Source organism: Octopus bimaculoides, chromosome 16 (genome assembly GCF_046866305.1).
Source record: "Octopus bimaculoides isolate indiv1 chromosome 16, ASM4686630v1, whole genome shotgun sequence".
Classification (NCBI taxonomy): Eukaryota; Metazoa; Mollusca; class Cephalopoda; order Octopoda; family Octopodidae; genus Octopus; species Octopus bimaculoides.
Window position 1 is genome coordinate 26265225 of NC_142943.1, and position 14231 is coordinate 26279455.

The 14231-nt window shown below is 34.9% G+C and overlaps 1 protein-coding gene across 1 annotated transcript in view; it reads left to right on the top strand.

The window, feature by feature from the left end:
- LOC106883723 (dynein beta chain, ciliary) overlaps positions 1-14231 on the top strand; it is a 362109-nt gene that overhangs the window by 339972 nt on the left and 7906 nt on the right. The window contains exons 90-95 of the mRNA XM_089364269.1: positions 1356-1461; positions 3144-3396; positions 4770-4968; positions 5917-6095; positions 8666-8787; positions 12511-12628. Of these exons, the coding sequence (XP_089220395.1) occupies positions 1356-1461; positions 3144-3396; positions 4770-4968; positions 5917-6095; positions 8666-8787; positions 12511-12628 (977 nt within the window). The remainder of the gene's footprint in view (positions 1-1355; positions 1462-3143; positions 3397-4769; positions 4969-5916; positions 6096-8665; positions 8788-12510; positions 12629-14231) is intronic.

The following is a 14231-nucleotide window of genomic DNA, read 5'->3' on the forward strand; positions in this document are numbered from 1 at the left end:
ATGTGGTTGAGCATTGTACTGAAGAATGATTGGCCCTTTTCTGTAAACCAGACTGTGACAGAGGAGTAGCAGATTTTCGTTCATTTTGGCAATTTCATGGCAATATGTTTCTGCAGTAATGGTTTATCTGGGTTTTAAGAAGTTATAGTGGATAAGTCCAGCAGTACACTACCAAACAGTCACCATGACCTTCTTTTTGAAGAGCTTGGGTTTTGGGGAAGGTTTTCGGTGCTTCATTTTGGTTCAACAACTGTGAAGAATGTTTTTTTATTAATGTACAGAATCCACTTTTCATCGCAAGTTACAATACATTTGGGGAATGGATTGGTCTGGTTATCGAGAAGAAGTGACGAACAAATTTCATATCTGCATTTTCTGATTTTTATTCAAATCGTGTGATACCCATTTGTCATGCTTTTTTGATTTTCTGATCGCATCCAAATGGTTGTAGGCAGTTTTCTTGCTAACTTAAAGTTCTTTTGCCAGTTCTCGAGTGGTTTTATGTGGATCTTTCTCAATGATGGTCTTTAGTTGACCATCATCGATGATAAATGGGCATCCACTATGCTCACGATCTTCAAGGCTCAGGTTTCCACTGTGAAATCATTTAAACCATTTTTGAGCAGACTGCTCACTGGTCATTTTCTCATCAAACATTTCTTTGATATCGCAAGCAGTTTCAGCTGCTTTATGCCCTTTTTTGAAGTTGTATAGCAAAATTGCTTGAATATCATGCTCTGGCAGTTCCATTTCAGATGCCTGTAACAACGCTGAAAAAATATCAATGCTAATTTTTTGATGCATTTGGGCAAGTCTATGTCTGTATTATCAGACAGTTGCAAAAAAATATTTTAAAAAAATTCAAACCTCTGCAAAATCCGGTACAAATTCTTCATGGTTCAAAACGTTGTTTTTTACTCAACCTGATATATAGTCTCTTTCCATGGTATAAAACAATGGTTTAATTTGCATTTTTGTATGCATGTGTGTGTGTGTGTGCGCATGCATGAATGAGTATGTCTGAGTGTGTGTGTGAGTGTGTCTGAGCTTGCGTGTGTGAGCGTATGTATGTGTGCACATGCACAAATGAGTGAATGCGTGCATGTGTGTGTGTTTGTGCATGAATATGTCCGAATGTGTGTTTGCATGAATGAGTGTGTCTGAGTGTGTGTGTGTGTGTGTGTGTGCATGAATGAGTGTGTGTGTGTGTGTGTGCATGAATGAGTGTGTGTGTGTGTGTGTGTGTGTGTGTGTGTGTGTGTGTGTGTGTGTGTGTGTGTGTGTGTGTGTGCCTGCATACATGTATGAGTATATATGTGAAGACATTATGCTTGAAGGTAGTTTTAATCTTTCAGAATTATGTAATTATGTGAGATGGTTCCAGAACAGGATGAAAGAAACCAATTTCTCAGACAACCATCACTTTCCTCATTGCATCTCAAGGGATATCGACACATTCAGGTTTGTAAGACACATTCTGTTTCTTTTGTTTCTCTCCCTTGGTCACTAAAAATGGCTATCAGGAGAGAATCTATGTAGTCCTTCAACCTGCAAATTTTGGAGCCTTAATTCCTTAATAATCTCTTTAATTTATTATAAAACTGAACTTTGAATGTCAGGCTTTAGAGAGGCAATGACAAATGACTGAGACATTTGGCGATATGCTGTGCTTGAGAAGACTTGTCAAGCCAAGTGAAATCGTAGTTGTGGCCGTCGCCAGTGTCATGTAAATGGCACTCATGTTGGTGGCACATAAAAAGCACCTATTACACTCTTGGAGTGGTTGGCATTAGGAAGGGCATCAAGCTGTAGAAACCATGCCAAATCAGAATGGAATCTGGTGCAGCCCTCCAGCTTACCAGTTCCAGTCAAACCATCTAACCCATGCCAGCATGGAAAGCGGGCGCTAAATGATGATGATGAACTATAACTGTCATCATTGTTGTTTCAATGTTCATTTTTTCGTGTTTGCATAGGTCAAAAGGAGTTTATTGAGGTATATTTTCTGTGGCTGGATGCCCTCTCTGTCATCAACCTTCACCTATTTTCAAGCAAGGTAATATTCCCCATGGCCAGCTATGTTTACGCAGAATATTGCATTTACAACTATCGTGTGTTCAAGACAAAAAGACACAAGCACACACATACTCACACATAGATACATACATGCACATACACGATGAGCTTCTTTCAGTTCCCATCTACTAAATCCACTCACAAGGATTTGGTCAGTCTGGGGCTATAACAGAAGGCACTTGCACAAGATTCCACACAGTGGGACTGAACCTGAAACCATGTGGTGGGAAGTAAACTTCTTAACCACTCAACAATGCCTGTATCCATAATTAAATTCTGTGGAGAACCTTCTACATGCAATGTAAATTATGAAACAATAGTTCCAGTGTCGTGAAAGTATTGTAACAATATTGTGACAGTATTGTGATAATGTTGCGAAAAGTCACGTTTTTAAATTTATAATTCAAAATCCTGCTCAAAATTTATGCTTTATTGAATTCATAATTTATTTTAGTATGTTGTCTGACTTGGTAGATGGTATAATGAACTTACTCTCTGGAAAATACTCACAAACACACACATATATGTACAGCTGCATAGATATATGGAAACTGATAGAAATAGTAGGTAATTCTGCTTCAAATCCCACTCTACAAAACAGTAAGGACATATATAATATAAAACAATGTAGTCCTAGATACACTATGGCTGAATAATAAACTGGAGGACAATGGATGCAAAATCTTTGATCAAATGTCAGCTCAATCAGTTCTGACTTGGGGCTAGACATAAACAATGACAAAATACATCTCTCTCTCTCTCTCTCTCTCTCTCTCTCTCTCTCTCTCTCTCTCTCTCTCTCTCTCTCTCTCTCTCTCTCATCTCTCTCTCTCTCTCTCTCTCTCTCTCTCTCTCTCTCTCTCTCTCTCTCTCTCCTCTCTCTCTCTCTCTCTCTCTCTCTCTCTCTCTCTCTCTCTCTCTCTCTCTCTCTCTCTCTCTCACTCACACACACACACACACGCACATTCACACTCTTTCAGCATAATCAAGACTTTTGTCTTCCTTTTTTTTGGAACAATGATGCATCTTGTGATAATTCTTTTCAATATTTCTATTTGTATTCACAGAAACAATATCTTTTTTCACAAAATGAATGTTGTTTATGACAAACAAGGAATGGAAGAATTATGCAAGGTTGGAATATGTCAAGATTTGACAAGTCCAAACTTATGGTCAAGCCTTGAACTTTGTACAGAAAAACTACCATCATGTTTAGATTTACCAGATATACATTTTAATCCAAAAGTCAGAACAGGATTTCAGGATTCATCAAACTATGATATTCAGAACTATTCCAATGTTTTATGGGCATTATGGCAGGTAAATTCCTTTTTACTAAGCAACATAATAACTGAGTTACTGCAGATGAAAATCTAATGTAAAAGACGTCATATTTCATGATCCTTATAAATATTTATCCTATTAAATTGAAGTGTCAGTGAAATAGTTGAAAGATATTGCATTAGAAATAATTATCAACTCAGATATTTTATTAATCTAGAAATTAACCTAGAAATTCCCATTAGGAGGTTATAAAGTATATTTTAGTTTGTGAAATATATCTTCATAAATGTCATATATAGATTCCATAGACATTTTCACACAGGGCAATGTTTATGAGTGCCAGTCATTAATATGTAATTGCTTGCTATTTATTATAAATGTGGTATCAAAATAATTATAATTTAAAATATTACATCTGGTCTGCTGACCAAGCAACATGTGTTTTATGCCATATTTCATTCCTTGTGAGTTTTAGTCTTCAGCATCTATTACTGCCACTCTTTATTTCATTTATTTATTTATCTATTTATTTAATTTTTTAATTATGGCAGGATGTGACCATTTTAAGTATCACCTTAATCTCAAGGTAGGATGCACATCTCACTGGTTGGGTGTGGCATAATACTAAGAATTATCACTAACAACAAGAGATTTGGTTGGTTGTTTATAGAATTGAAAGAGCATTGGAAAAAAATACCTTGTGGTATTTCATTAACTCCCTTGCATTCTGAGTACACATCCTGTCTAGGTTCACATTGCTTTCCTTCTTTCTGAGTTGAATAAATAAAAAAGTATCAGTTTGTAAAATAAATACTGGGATCAATGTAATCAACCATTCCATAGAAAGTTGTATAACCCAGCAAAGCCAAAGAATAATAAATGTAGAAGAAAGGGAAAAGTACCACAGTAAGTGGCTGTGTGGTAAAAAGTTTGCTTCCCAACTACATAGTTTGGAGTTCAATCCCACTGCCTGGTACTGTGGGCAAGTGTCGTCTTCTTTGGATTCGAGCTGACCAAAACCTTGTGAGTGGATAGCAGATGGTAACTGAAAGAAGCCTGTCTTGTGTGTGTGTGTCTTTATGTATGTGTTTGTCCCCCCCACCATCACTTAACAACTGGTGTTGGTGTGTTTACATCCTTGTAACTCAATGGTTTGGCAAAAAAGACCAATAGCCTAAGTACCAGGCTTTACAAAAAATAATAAGTACTGGAGTTGAAAAGTTCAACTAAAAATTCTTCAAGGTGGTGCTCCAGCATGGTCAGAGTCTAATGACTGAAACAAGTAAAAGATAAAAGAAGATTTCATTTCTTGTAGAATTACTGTTGTGTTCACTATAACATTATATTTAAATATTTCTTGTGCTGAGAGAAGATTAATCATTAATCTTCTATTTATTCACTTAATGTAGGAATGTTTGAACCTTAATACACTGCTATTAAAAGTGCATAGAGACGTTAAATACATCAAAGAGAATTTCCCAGAAGTTTTAAACAAAAATCCAAGCTTACAAGGAACTATAGAATGTCTAAAGCAACACCAAGTTTCAACATCATGGTTGTATTCTAACTGGAGGAGTTCACCGCAGATCCTTACCACTTGGCTTGACGGTAAATATAAATATGTTCATGCTAATATTTAAGTCAACATTGCCTTTTATTTCAATTGATTTTGAAAAGAATGAAGAATTTAGTAAAATAACCTTGTCATCATTATGTTGGTGTGTTGAGCATAGATTAACCAGAAATTTTCATGGAAGGTTTTAAATTCAATCACTTTAAAACTGGAAGACATTGAACTAAAGGCAGTCTAAGACAGGTTGGTGCCAATAACGGTAAATATCTGATTATAGTATATCTCTACTCAGGTCAATTTCTATACATACAAAATAAATAAAACTGAAAATAAACAATGGCTGAATCAGATATGATTAAACTCACTGTGGCTTAGAAGAAGTGATTATATTGAGAAATGATGAAAAATTTAATCAATCAGAGCTTTGATTTTTCCAGTTATGACCTAAGGAACATAGTTATAGCTTGTGGATAATTAATAAAATTGATCAGAAAACAATTGAAGTGTTTCAAATGTGATGCCGGAGCAAAATGATGAGAATTTCTTGGACAGAAAACCAAAGTGATTTTTCAAGAAAATGAAGGAAGTAGATCATATTTTTAACGTGTAATGAAGAAAAAGACAGAAATCTATTTGGATCTCCCTTTTTCTCTCTCTCTTTCTCCCCCTCCCTCACTCTCTCCCTCCCTCTCTCTCTCTCTCTCTCCCTCCCTCCCTCTTTCTCTCTCTCCTTCCCTCTTTCTCTCTCTCCCTCCCTCTCTTTCTCTGTCTCTCTCTCCTCTCTTTCTCTCTCTCCCTCCCTCTCTTTCTCTGTCTCTCTCTCCTCTCTTTCTCTCTCTCCCTCCCTCTCTTTCTCCGTCTCTCTCTCCTCTCTTTCTCTCTTACACACACACTTTATAAATAAATGAATGTATCAAATTCTTTAATTAGTTCTAGTATCCTCAATCTTTTCTTGAGTATTATACTATTTATTTTTCCTTCAGATTTAAATCGCCAACATCATCAGCTCGGAATCTTCCTTGATAAGTTATCTGGGGCTGATATTTCTAACTGGAGTATTAAAGCTATGCCACTATGGCTTGGAGGAATGGCCAATCCCGAGACTTTATTAACAGCAGTGAAAACTGATTTCTGTTTCCTTCATAAATATTCCTTAGACTTGGTAAGTTGAACTGTTACATTCTCTGTTATTAAATATTATCAGATTATTGATAATATCAAATAGTTCGTACAGAAGACTAAAACAAGTGTATAAAAATGTAATGACAAGTGCATATAGAAAATTTATGTGGGTTGTGAAGAATACAATTATTATAATTGTTAAATCACATTTAAAAAAATTTCCATAGAACTTCTAATATATGTTACTAAACCTGTGTTGGCACACATTTTAACTCTTACTCTACTTATATTGTACCCACCCTTGTGGATTTTCTTTAAGCACTTTTCTTATAGGATTGCTTTATAAACTTTTTTTTTTTTAAATTTTAACCCTTATATACAAACTTTAGGTTGTTATAAGGTTTCATTTAGAATAATCAGGGATTAATTATCCAATGGTTTTGAAGGTTTTATTCTTTTACTTTTTCATTCTTATATCATTTCTTTTAATTTTAGTTTTTCACCCACAATTCTAGGATTTCTTCACCCTTTGAAGTTTTATTTGCAAGTTTTCTTTGTAAGCTTCATTTTCATGGTGCCTTAACCACAAATCTTTCACACGAAATAATTCATTTCCAACAACTTGGAGCACCAGTTTCAACTTTCATGGTTTCCTAATTTACATAACTCCCTTACATTCCCTTATATTCTGTCATGTTCCCTTATTATTCATCCATGTCCCTACAAATTGATTATGGCTATTATTTCTTTTTGAGTTTTTATCTCATACACATTTTCAAGAGCACAGGTCAGTTTTACTTTGCCACACATATCTCTATTCTTACAGCTTTATCTACGTTTTTCTCCATTTACCCTTAAGCTACACAATAATATATGATTTTTTCCCCTTCTAATTTCATTTCACTTCTCCCATAACTTTCATAACCTAACACTCCATCACCCTACACCACCCAGTGGTATCACTATGTAACTTTTCTTTTATCATACCTCATATAGGTTTTGTAATAAAATTGAGAAGTACTCCTTAGTCATCACCTAATTAATTGGTTTACAGTTTGCACTAACTTTAGATTCATGAAAATTTGTGGCCCTGTATAACCCATTATATTTTGGTTTGATAGAGTTTTCAGTTCTTTCAGTGCTTTTATCAAGACACCATATCTAGGAAGATTGTTGACCAAAACTCAAGAACTCATTCTTCCTGTATGATGATTGTTATTCCCTACCAGAATATTTTTAATATTGAGGACTGGTTTCATTTCAGAGTTTTCCTTCTCTTAAAAAGGCTGTCACAGCTTTGCAATGCAATGGTAGCCTATTTACCCTCACAGCAAACAAAGAAAGGTACAGATGGATAACTGTTGACCCTACTGAGTTCATCTGCCCTTTGATAGGTTTTGTTTATCATCTTGCAAGGTGTCCAACAAAACTCACATTCCTCACCAAACAAACTTGGTAGGGTTAATGATGGCCCGACTCTGTATAGCTATACAGGATTATATGTTACCAGTAACATTAAGAGAGGCCTGACATTTGCTGCTGGTGCCACTGTTTGATGATGATGATTTTTTCTACCATCACCCTCTATTTATATTTGTGTCTTATGAATGGTTCTTGTATTGCTACTGTTAGTTTTATTACTGTTAGTATTGTTATTATTGTTATCCTTTTTCATTGTCCTTATTGTTCTAATTGTCCTTATTGTCTTGTTTTCTCTTTATATAATCAACACCAACTATAAATATATTGTGAACTACATACAAAGAGGCTAGTCAGATGACTAGTCAGACAACTAGTTAGATGACTAGTCAGATGAAGTACCATATTGAACCATATATATTGTGTAATCTTTTCCAAGGAATCATTTACATGCAATAAGGTCAGAAACAAAGTGATACAGAAACTTCTGTGACAAATATGAAAATTGTGTTAAATTACTAAATTCACTTTTTATCTTACGTCCTGGTTGGGTATAAAGGTAGGGTATTTCCAGAGAAGCACTGAACCCAAGTTATGGGCTATCAACACTGTTGAATTCCAGACTAGTACTGAAATTTTGCAAGTGTAGAAAATTCTGGTTTCATGATGGTAGTTCCATTGTGTGGATGTGGCAAAGAGTAAACTATAATCCAAATAATAATAAGATAAAGAAATCCTTTAACACATCTTTAATGATTCATTACAACCGTTTCTGTACCAACTTTGCTTGAAATGCCAGTTTATACAAAAATTTGAAGTGAAAATTTATATAAAGTTTGTGGTTTTAGGCATTAGAGTAGCACATCATCAGACTTGCATCAAAGAGCACTCTAACGTCTACAGCCACAGACATTACATAAACTTTCATTTTGAATTGTTGCGTAAACGGCAGAGTTGGTACAAAAATAGTTATAATGAATTATTAAAAATGTGTTAAAAGATTTCTTTGTATTCTTATTATTTGGATTATGAAGTGAAGGCAAACTTCTACGATAACAATTCTTTTGTCCTTTAGTTTAAGCAATGCCAAGTTGGAACACCACATTTGACAGAGCAGATTAAATTTACAGGACATTAACTAAATTTTATTATTGGAATTTTATTGTCTGAATAAAACATGTATCATTCCAGGTTGAATTGTGTTTTGATGTAGTTGAAATGGTTCAAGAAGCAAATTGGACTTTAGTCCTCACTGACTTATTCCTGTATGGGGCAGATTGGGACTATAAGGAGCATTGCTTACAAGTTGGAAGGTAAGTTGACAAATGTTTATGCATGCATACATACATACAGAGATAGATAGATAGATAGATAGATAGATAGATGAATGAATGGAGAAAAGAGTGCACAGTGGTTGTTCGAAGTTTGAAAGAGAGAGAATGAAGCATGAGAAGATCACAAAAAAGCTTAGAAAGAATGAAGCAATAGAAAACGAAGGAATGTTGGTTTGTACATGTGTAATTTGTATGAGGAAATGCTTGAGTCATGCAGGCCTGGTCAGTCATCAAAAAAGTCACAAGAATCAACCTCATGTAAATTTTGATATGGCTTTTGTTCCATACAGAACATGTGCGATCTGTGGAAAGATGTGCCGTTCAGTTGGAGGATTAAAAAGACATGTCAAAAGACTTCATACTGTGGCACCTGTTCCTTCCATCAGCCAGCATAACTGTGCATTATACAATACAATGTGCAAATCTTTGGCAGGGCTCAAGAATCATATAAGGGCCTCACATTGCATTATCAATGACTCATTTCAATGATTCTTTCTCATAATGGCTTTCTTCATATATAAGAAAGCAACCACTGTGTTTGTTTTGTGTGTGTGTGTTTGTATGTGTGTGTGTGTGTGTGTGTGTGCAAGTAGTAGTAGTAGTAATAGTGTGAACACATTACTTTTAAGATAACATGTTCTACCTTGATTTGATATCATCGCATCATATATTCCTGTAGTGTATAAGCATAAGCATACATGTGGTATGCATGTGAGAAAAACACTGACAAGACATGCAACATGAAGGAAGCTCAAGCATCAACATTGGAAAATGTAAAATAGAGGTAAAGGATGAAATGCAGTTATGTCAAAAGAATATGCATTTATAAAGCAATAAAAAATTACTCTCAAAATACTGCCAGTAAATTTATATATATATATATATATATATACAGACACACACACACACACACACACACACAAGCATACATGCACAACACACACTTCAATCCATTTTTAATATAGATTGTATTTGTTACTAAATACAATATAATTATACTATTATCCTAACAATGTTTATGTGTAGTGAAAAATTAAGCCCATCTCATTTACATTATTATCACCTTTTTGTTGCAAACGAAATGGCAGAAGTGTATTGTTTATATATATATAAATATATATATATATATATATATATATATATATATATATATATATATATACATGCAAAGATATAATTAAATATTGATACATATAAAATGAAAGTGAAGCAAAGCAAGTCAATATGTAGATATTTAATATCAGTGTAATCTAAGTATTACTTATATTGAAAAGAAAAATGCTAAAAGTATATTTACTGTTGTTAAAGCAATGAAATATTAATTTCTAGTAGAACACCAAAGCATGCAATAATTGAAAATGTAAAATTTAAAGCTGACAGCTATAAAATTAAATATTGTTTTCAAATTCTTGCACAAGGCCACAGGTTTGGAGGAGGGGCAGAGTCAATTAATCAACCCCAATGTTCAACTGGCACTTATTTTATTGATCTCAAAAGGATAACAGGTAAAGTTGATCTTGGCAGAATTAGAACATGCTGCTAAATATCCAGCATACTAATGGTTCTGTCAGCTTGCCACCTTATATAAAATGAAATATTGCAAAGCAGCTGCGAACAGAACATGCATTTAATATTAAAAATCAATGATGAATAAATGAAGACTATTAACCGGAAAAAAAAAACAGGCTTAAAACAAAATATTGTTAGTATTAAAGACACAAGAATGAAAATGCACTCTATTAATGATAATAGCAAATGAATTAGTGAGATATTCAAACATACAGTTTACCTAGTAGAATTTCAAATGAGAGGTTACTTGTGTTCATGTATGCACGTAAACTGTAGTCTGGTCATGAACACTTCACTTTGGATGGGAGACAGTATAAAAGAGGTTACTGTATATCATTGTGCATGCGTTACTGGAAGTCCATAATAAATGTATTTAAAAAAAATAATATTGAATGTGGCCAAGTCCCCATGTTAGTAGTAGGGCTGGTAGTGTACTACCATACCCTCCTATGACCCAGGTATTTCCTCATCTGGTAATATCAGAACGCCCTACTTTTTCAGTGCGTGCAGTAAATCTCTATTTCACTAATATAACAAAATAAGGATTTACTACATACACAGGAGTAAAATGTTTTGATGTTACCAAATAAAGAAATACCTGAACCATATGTGTGTGTGTGTGTGTGTGTGTGTGTGTGTTTCATCATCATCATCATCATATACCTGTTTTCCATGCTGGCATGGGTTGGACAGTTTGACCAGAACTGGTAAGCAGGAGAGCTGCACCAGGTTCCAGTCTGATTGGCTTGGTTTCTAATGCCCTTCCTAATGCAAACCCCTCTACAGGGTGTGCTGGCTACTTTTCATGTCACACCAGCACAGGTGCTTTTATATGACATCGATATGGGTGCTTTTATGTGGCACCAGCACAGCACAGAGCTCTTGTAAACCAATCTTCTTCAGTAAGAGGAAGAACTTGGTAAGCAGAGTTCTGTGTTTGCTCAGAGACATAAAACAATGGATACAGTAAAGTTTGAACTCTCCATGACCTTGTAATCAATAATCCAGCACAACTTTCATCTAATGATTGCATCTCTTCAAATGATGTTTGGGAATATCAAAGAAAAGTGTAGTCAAAGTCAGAAAAGTGCCTAGATTTTTTCTCCAATAAACATGTGATATTGCAATATGTTATATTTTCATTATCAGAACAGTTGAGAGGATTCTAGGTCCTTTATATTTAATTTGAATAAGGTGGCAAACCAGGCAGAATGCTTAGTGGCATTTCATGTCTTTATGTTCTGAGTTCAAATTCCGCTGAGGTTTGCCTTTTATCCTTCTGGGGCCAATAAAATATGTATCAGTTGAGCACTGAGGTTGATGTAATTGACTCATCCCCTTCTCCTGAAATTGCTGCCAAAATCTGAAATCCATATTTTGTTTAGTCACCACAATAATGTGTTCAAATCCCACATCCATGATTGAATAAAAATCCTGCTCTGTTTGTCAGTGTTTAACAGTGCTTGTAACAAAAAAGTATTTAGTGAGAAAAAAAAAAAACAAACAAATATTGAAACCATCACAAGAATTACATTTAGTGTTGATCTGTAGATGTAGCCATGTAGCATAGTCGGAAAAAGTATTCTGAACAGAATTCAGGCATTTTAGAAGAACAGAAAATTGTCTGGTTAAGTAAACAAATGTGATGGTGATGACAATGTGGGTGTGGAGGTGGGGGAGGAGATCATGATGGTAGTGGTGGTGGTGGTGGTGAGGAGGAGGGAGATGGAGAGGAAATGATGATGATGATATGAAATGATAAAAATGAGGGGTCGATGGTGGGGAAGAGGAGAAGATAATGGTGATAATGATGATGGCATTGATAGTGGTAAGATGGTGCTGTTGTTGGTGATATTGGTGTTTTCCATGACATTCATGAATAAAAGATGAGTAAAAAGTGGATGAGAGGGAAAAAGAAGAAGAAAATGGTATATTTTTATCATTCGTCATTGCGCCACCGATAAACCTCAACGAAATGTCAAAGAAACCTGAATACCAGGGTCCAACATTGCATAATGACATTATTTTAACTCTCATAAAAACACAATTAATTGTGAAATTATAATATTACTGTAATTTCAAAATTCTACAAAAATATCCTTTTTCTTTCTCTTTTTTTTTTAATTATTCCAGCTTTCAAGGACATCATATCCCATTGGCTGTTTTGAATATTAAACTGAAGACTGAATCAAATATCTCATCACATTTATATGACATGGCAATCTATAACTGTCCAATATATATAAATACTGTAAGATATATTGTTTTTACGTTGGCGTTTATATGATAGCAAATATATGGAAATATGAAAGCACAGATGTATGTGTATGTCTGCTGTGTGTTTGTGCGAGAATATGTAAATATGTGTGTGTGTATATATATGTGCTTATCCTTTATTTTTACTTGCTTTAGTCATTAGACTGTGGCCATACTGGAGCACTGCCTTTAGTCAAGCAAATCGACCCCAGGGCTTTTTTTTGCATGCATACTACTTATTCTATCGGCTTCTTTTGCCGAACCACTAAGTTCCGGGGACGTAAACACACCAGCATCGGTTGCCAAGTGATGTCGGGGGGACAAACACAGACACAAACATATACACATACAGATATATATATATATATATATATATATATATATATATATATATGATGGGCTTCTTTCAGTTTCCATCTACCAAATCCACTCACAAGGCTTTAGTCGGCCTGAGGCTATAGTAGAAGACACTTGCCCAAGGTGCCACACAGTGGGACTGAACCCAGAACCATGTGGTTCGTAAGCAAGCTACTTATCACACAGCCACTCCTATGCCTACATAGTTAAATATATATATATATATATAGTTATCAAAATATATATATATATATATATATATATATATATGTGTGTGTGTGTGTGTGTGTGTGTGTGTGTATATATGGTGGGCTTCTTTCAGTATCTGTCTACAAAATCCACTCACAAGGTTTAGGTCTGCTTGAGGCTATAGAAGAAGATACTTCCCCAAGGTGTCATGCAGTGGGACTGAACCACTGGGAAGCATGCCTGCGCCTGTAAAGAGCTCACCCAATGTGAGGCAGGAACCCATGACTCCAGGATTAAGTTTCTTGTGCTCTACTGTCTGGGCTAACTGTATATATATATATATATATATATATATAACTATATACTCTTTTACTCTTTTACTTGTTTCAGTCATTTGACTGCGGCCATGCTGGAGCACCGCCTTTAGTAGAGCAAATCGACCCTAGGACTTATTCTATTGGTCTCTTTTGCCGAACCGCTAAGTTACAGGGACGTAAACACACCAGCATCGGTTGTCAAGCGATGTTGGGGAGACAAACACAGACACACACACACATACATACACATATATATATACATATATACGACGGGCTTCTTTCAGTCTCCGTCTACCAAATCCACTCACAAGGCTTTGGTCGGCCTGAGGCTATAGTAGAAGACACTTGCCCAAGTTGCCACGCAGTAGGACTGAACCCGGAACCATGTGGTTGGTAAGCAAGCTACTTACCACACAGCCACTCCTACGTGCTATATATATATATATATATATATATATATATATATATATATATATATATAGTATACTCATATACTCATGCACACATTTATGTATGTATACAACATATGTATATATGTGTGTGTGTGTATATATATATACATACTGTTGCCTAAGAATCCATGAATGAGGAAAACAGACACTCAAGCATTGGTCAAAAGAGTGGGTATATCAACTATTTATACAATTTCAGTATTATAAACCTATTTCAGGTGATTTTAATAATTGGTTTCAAGCATATGAGTTTGAGGAAATCAATCTTGATAATAGTAAGAAG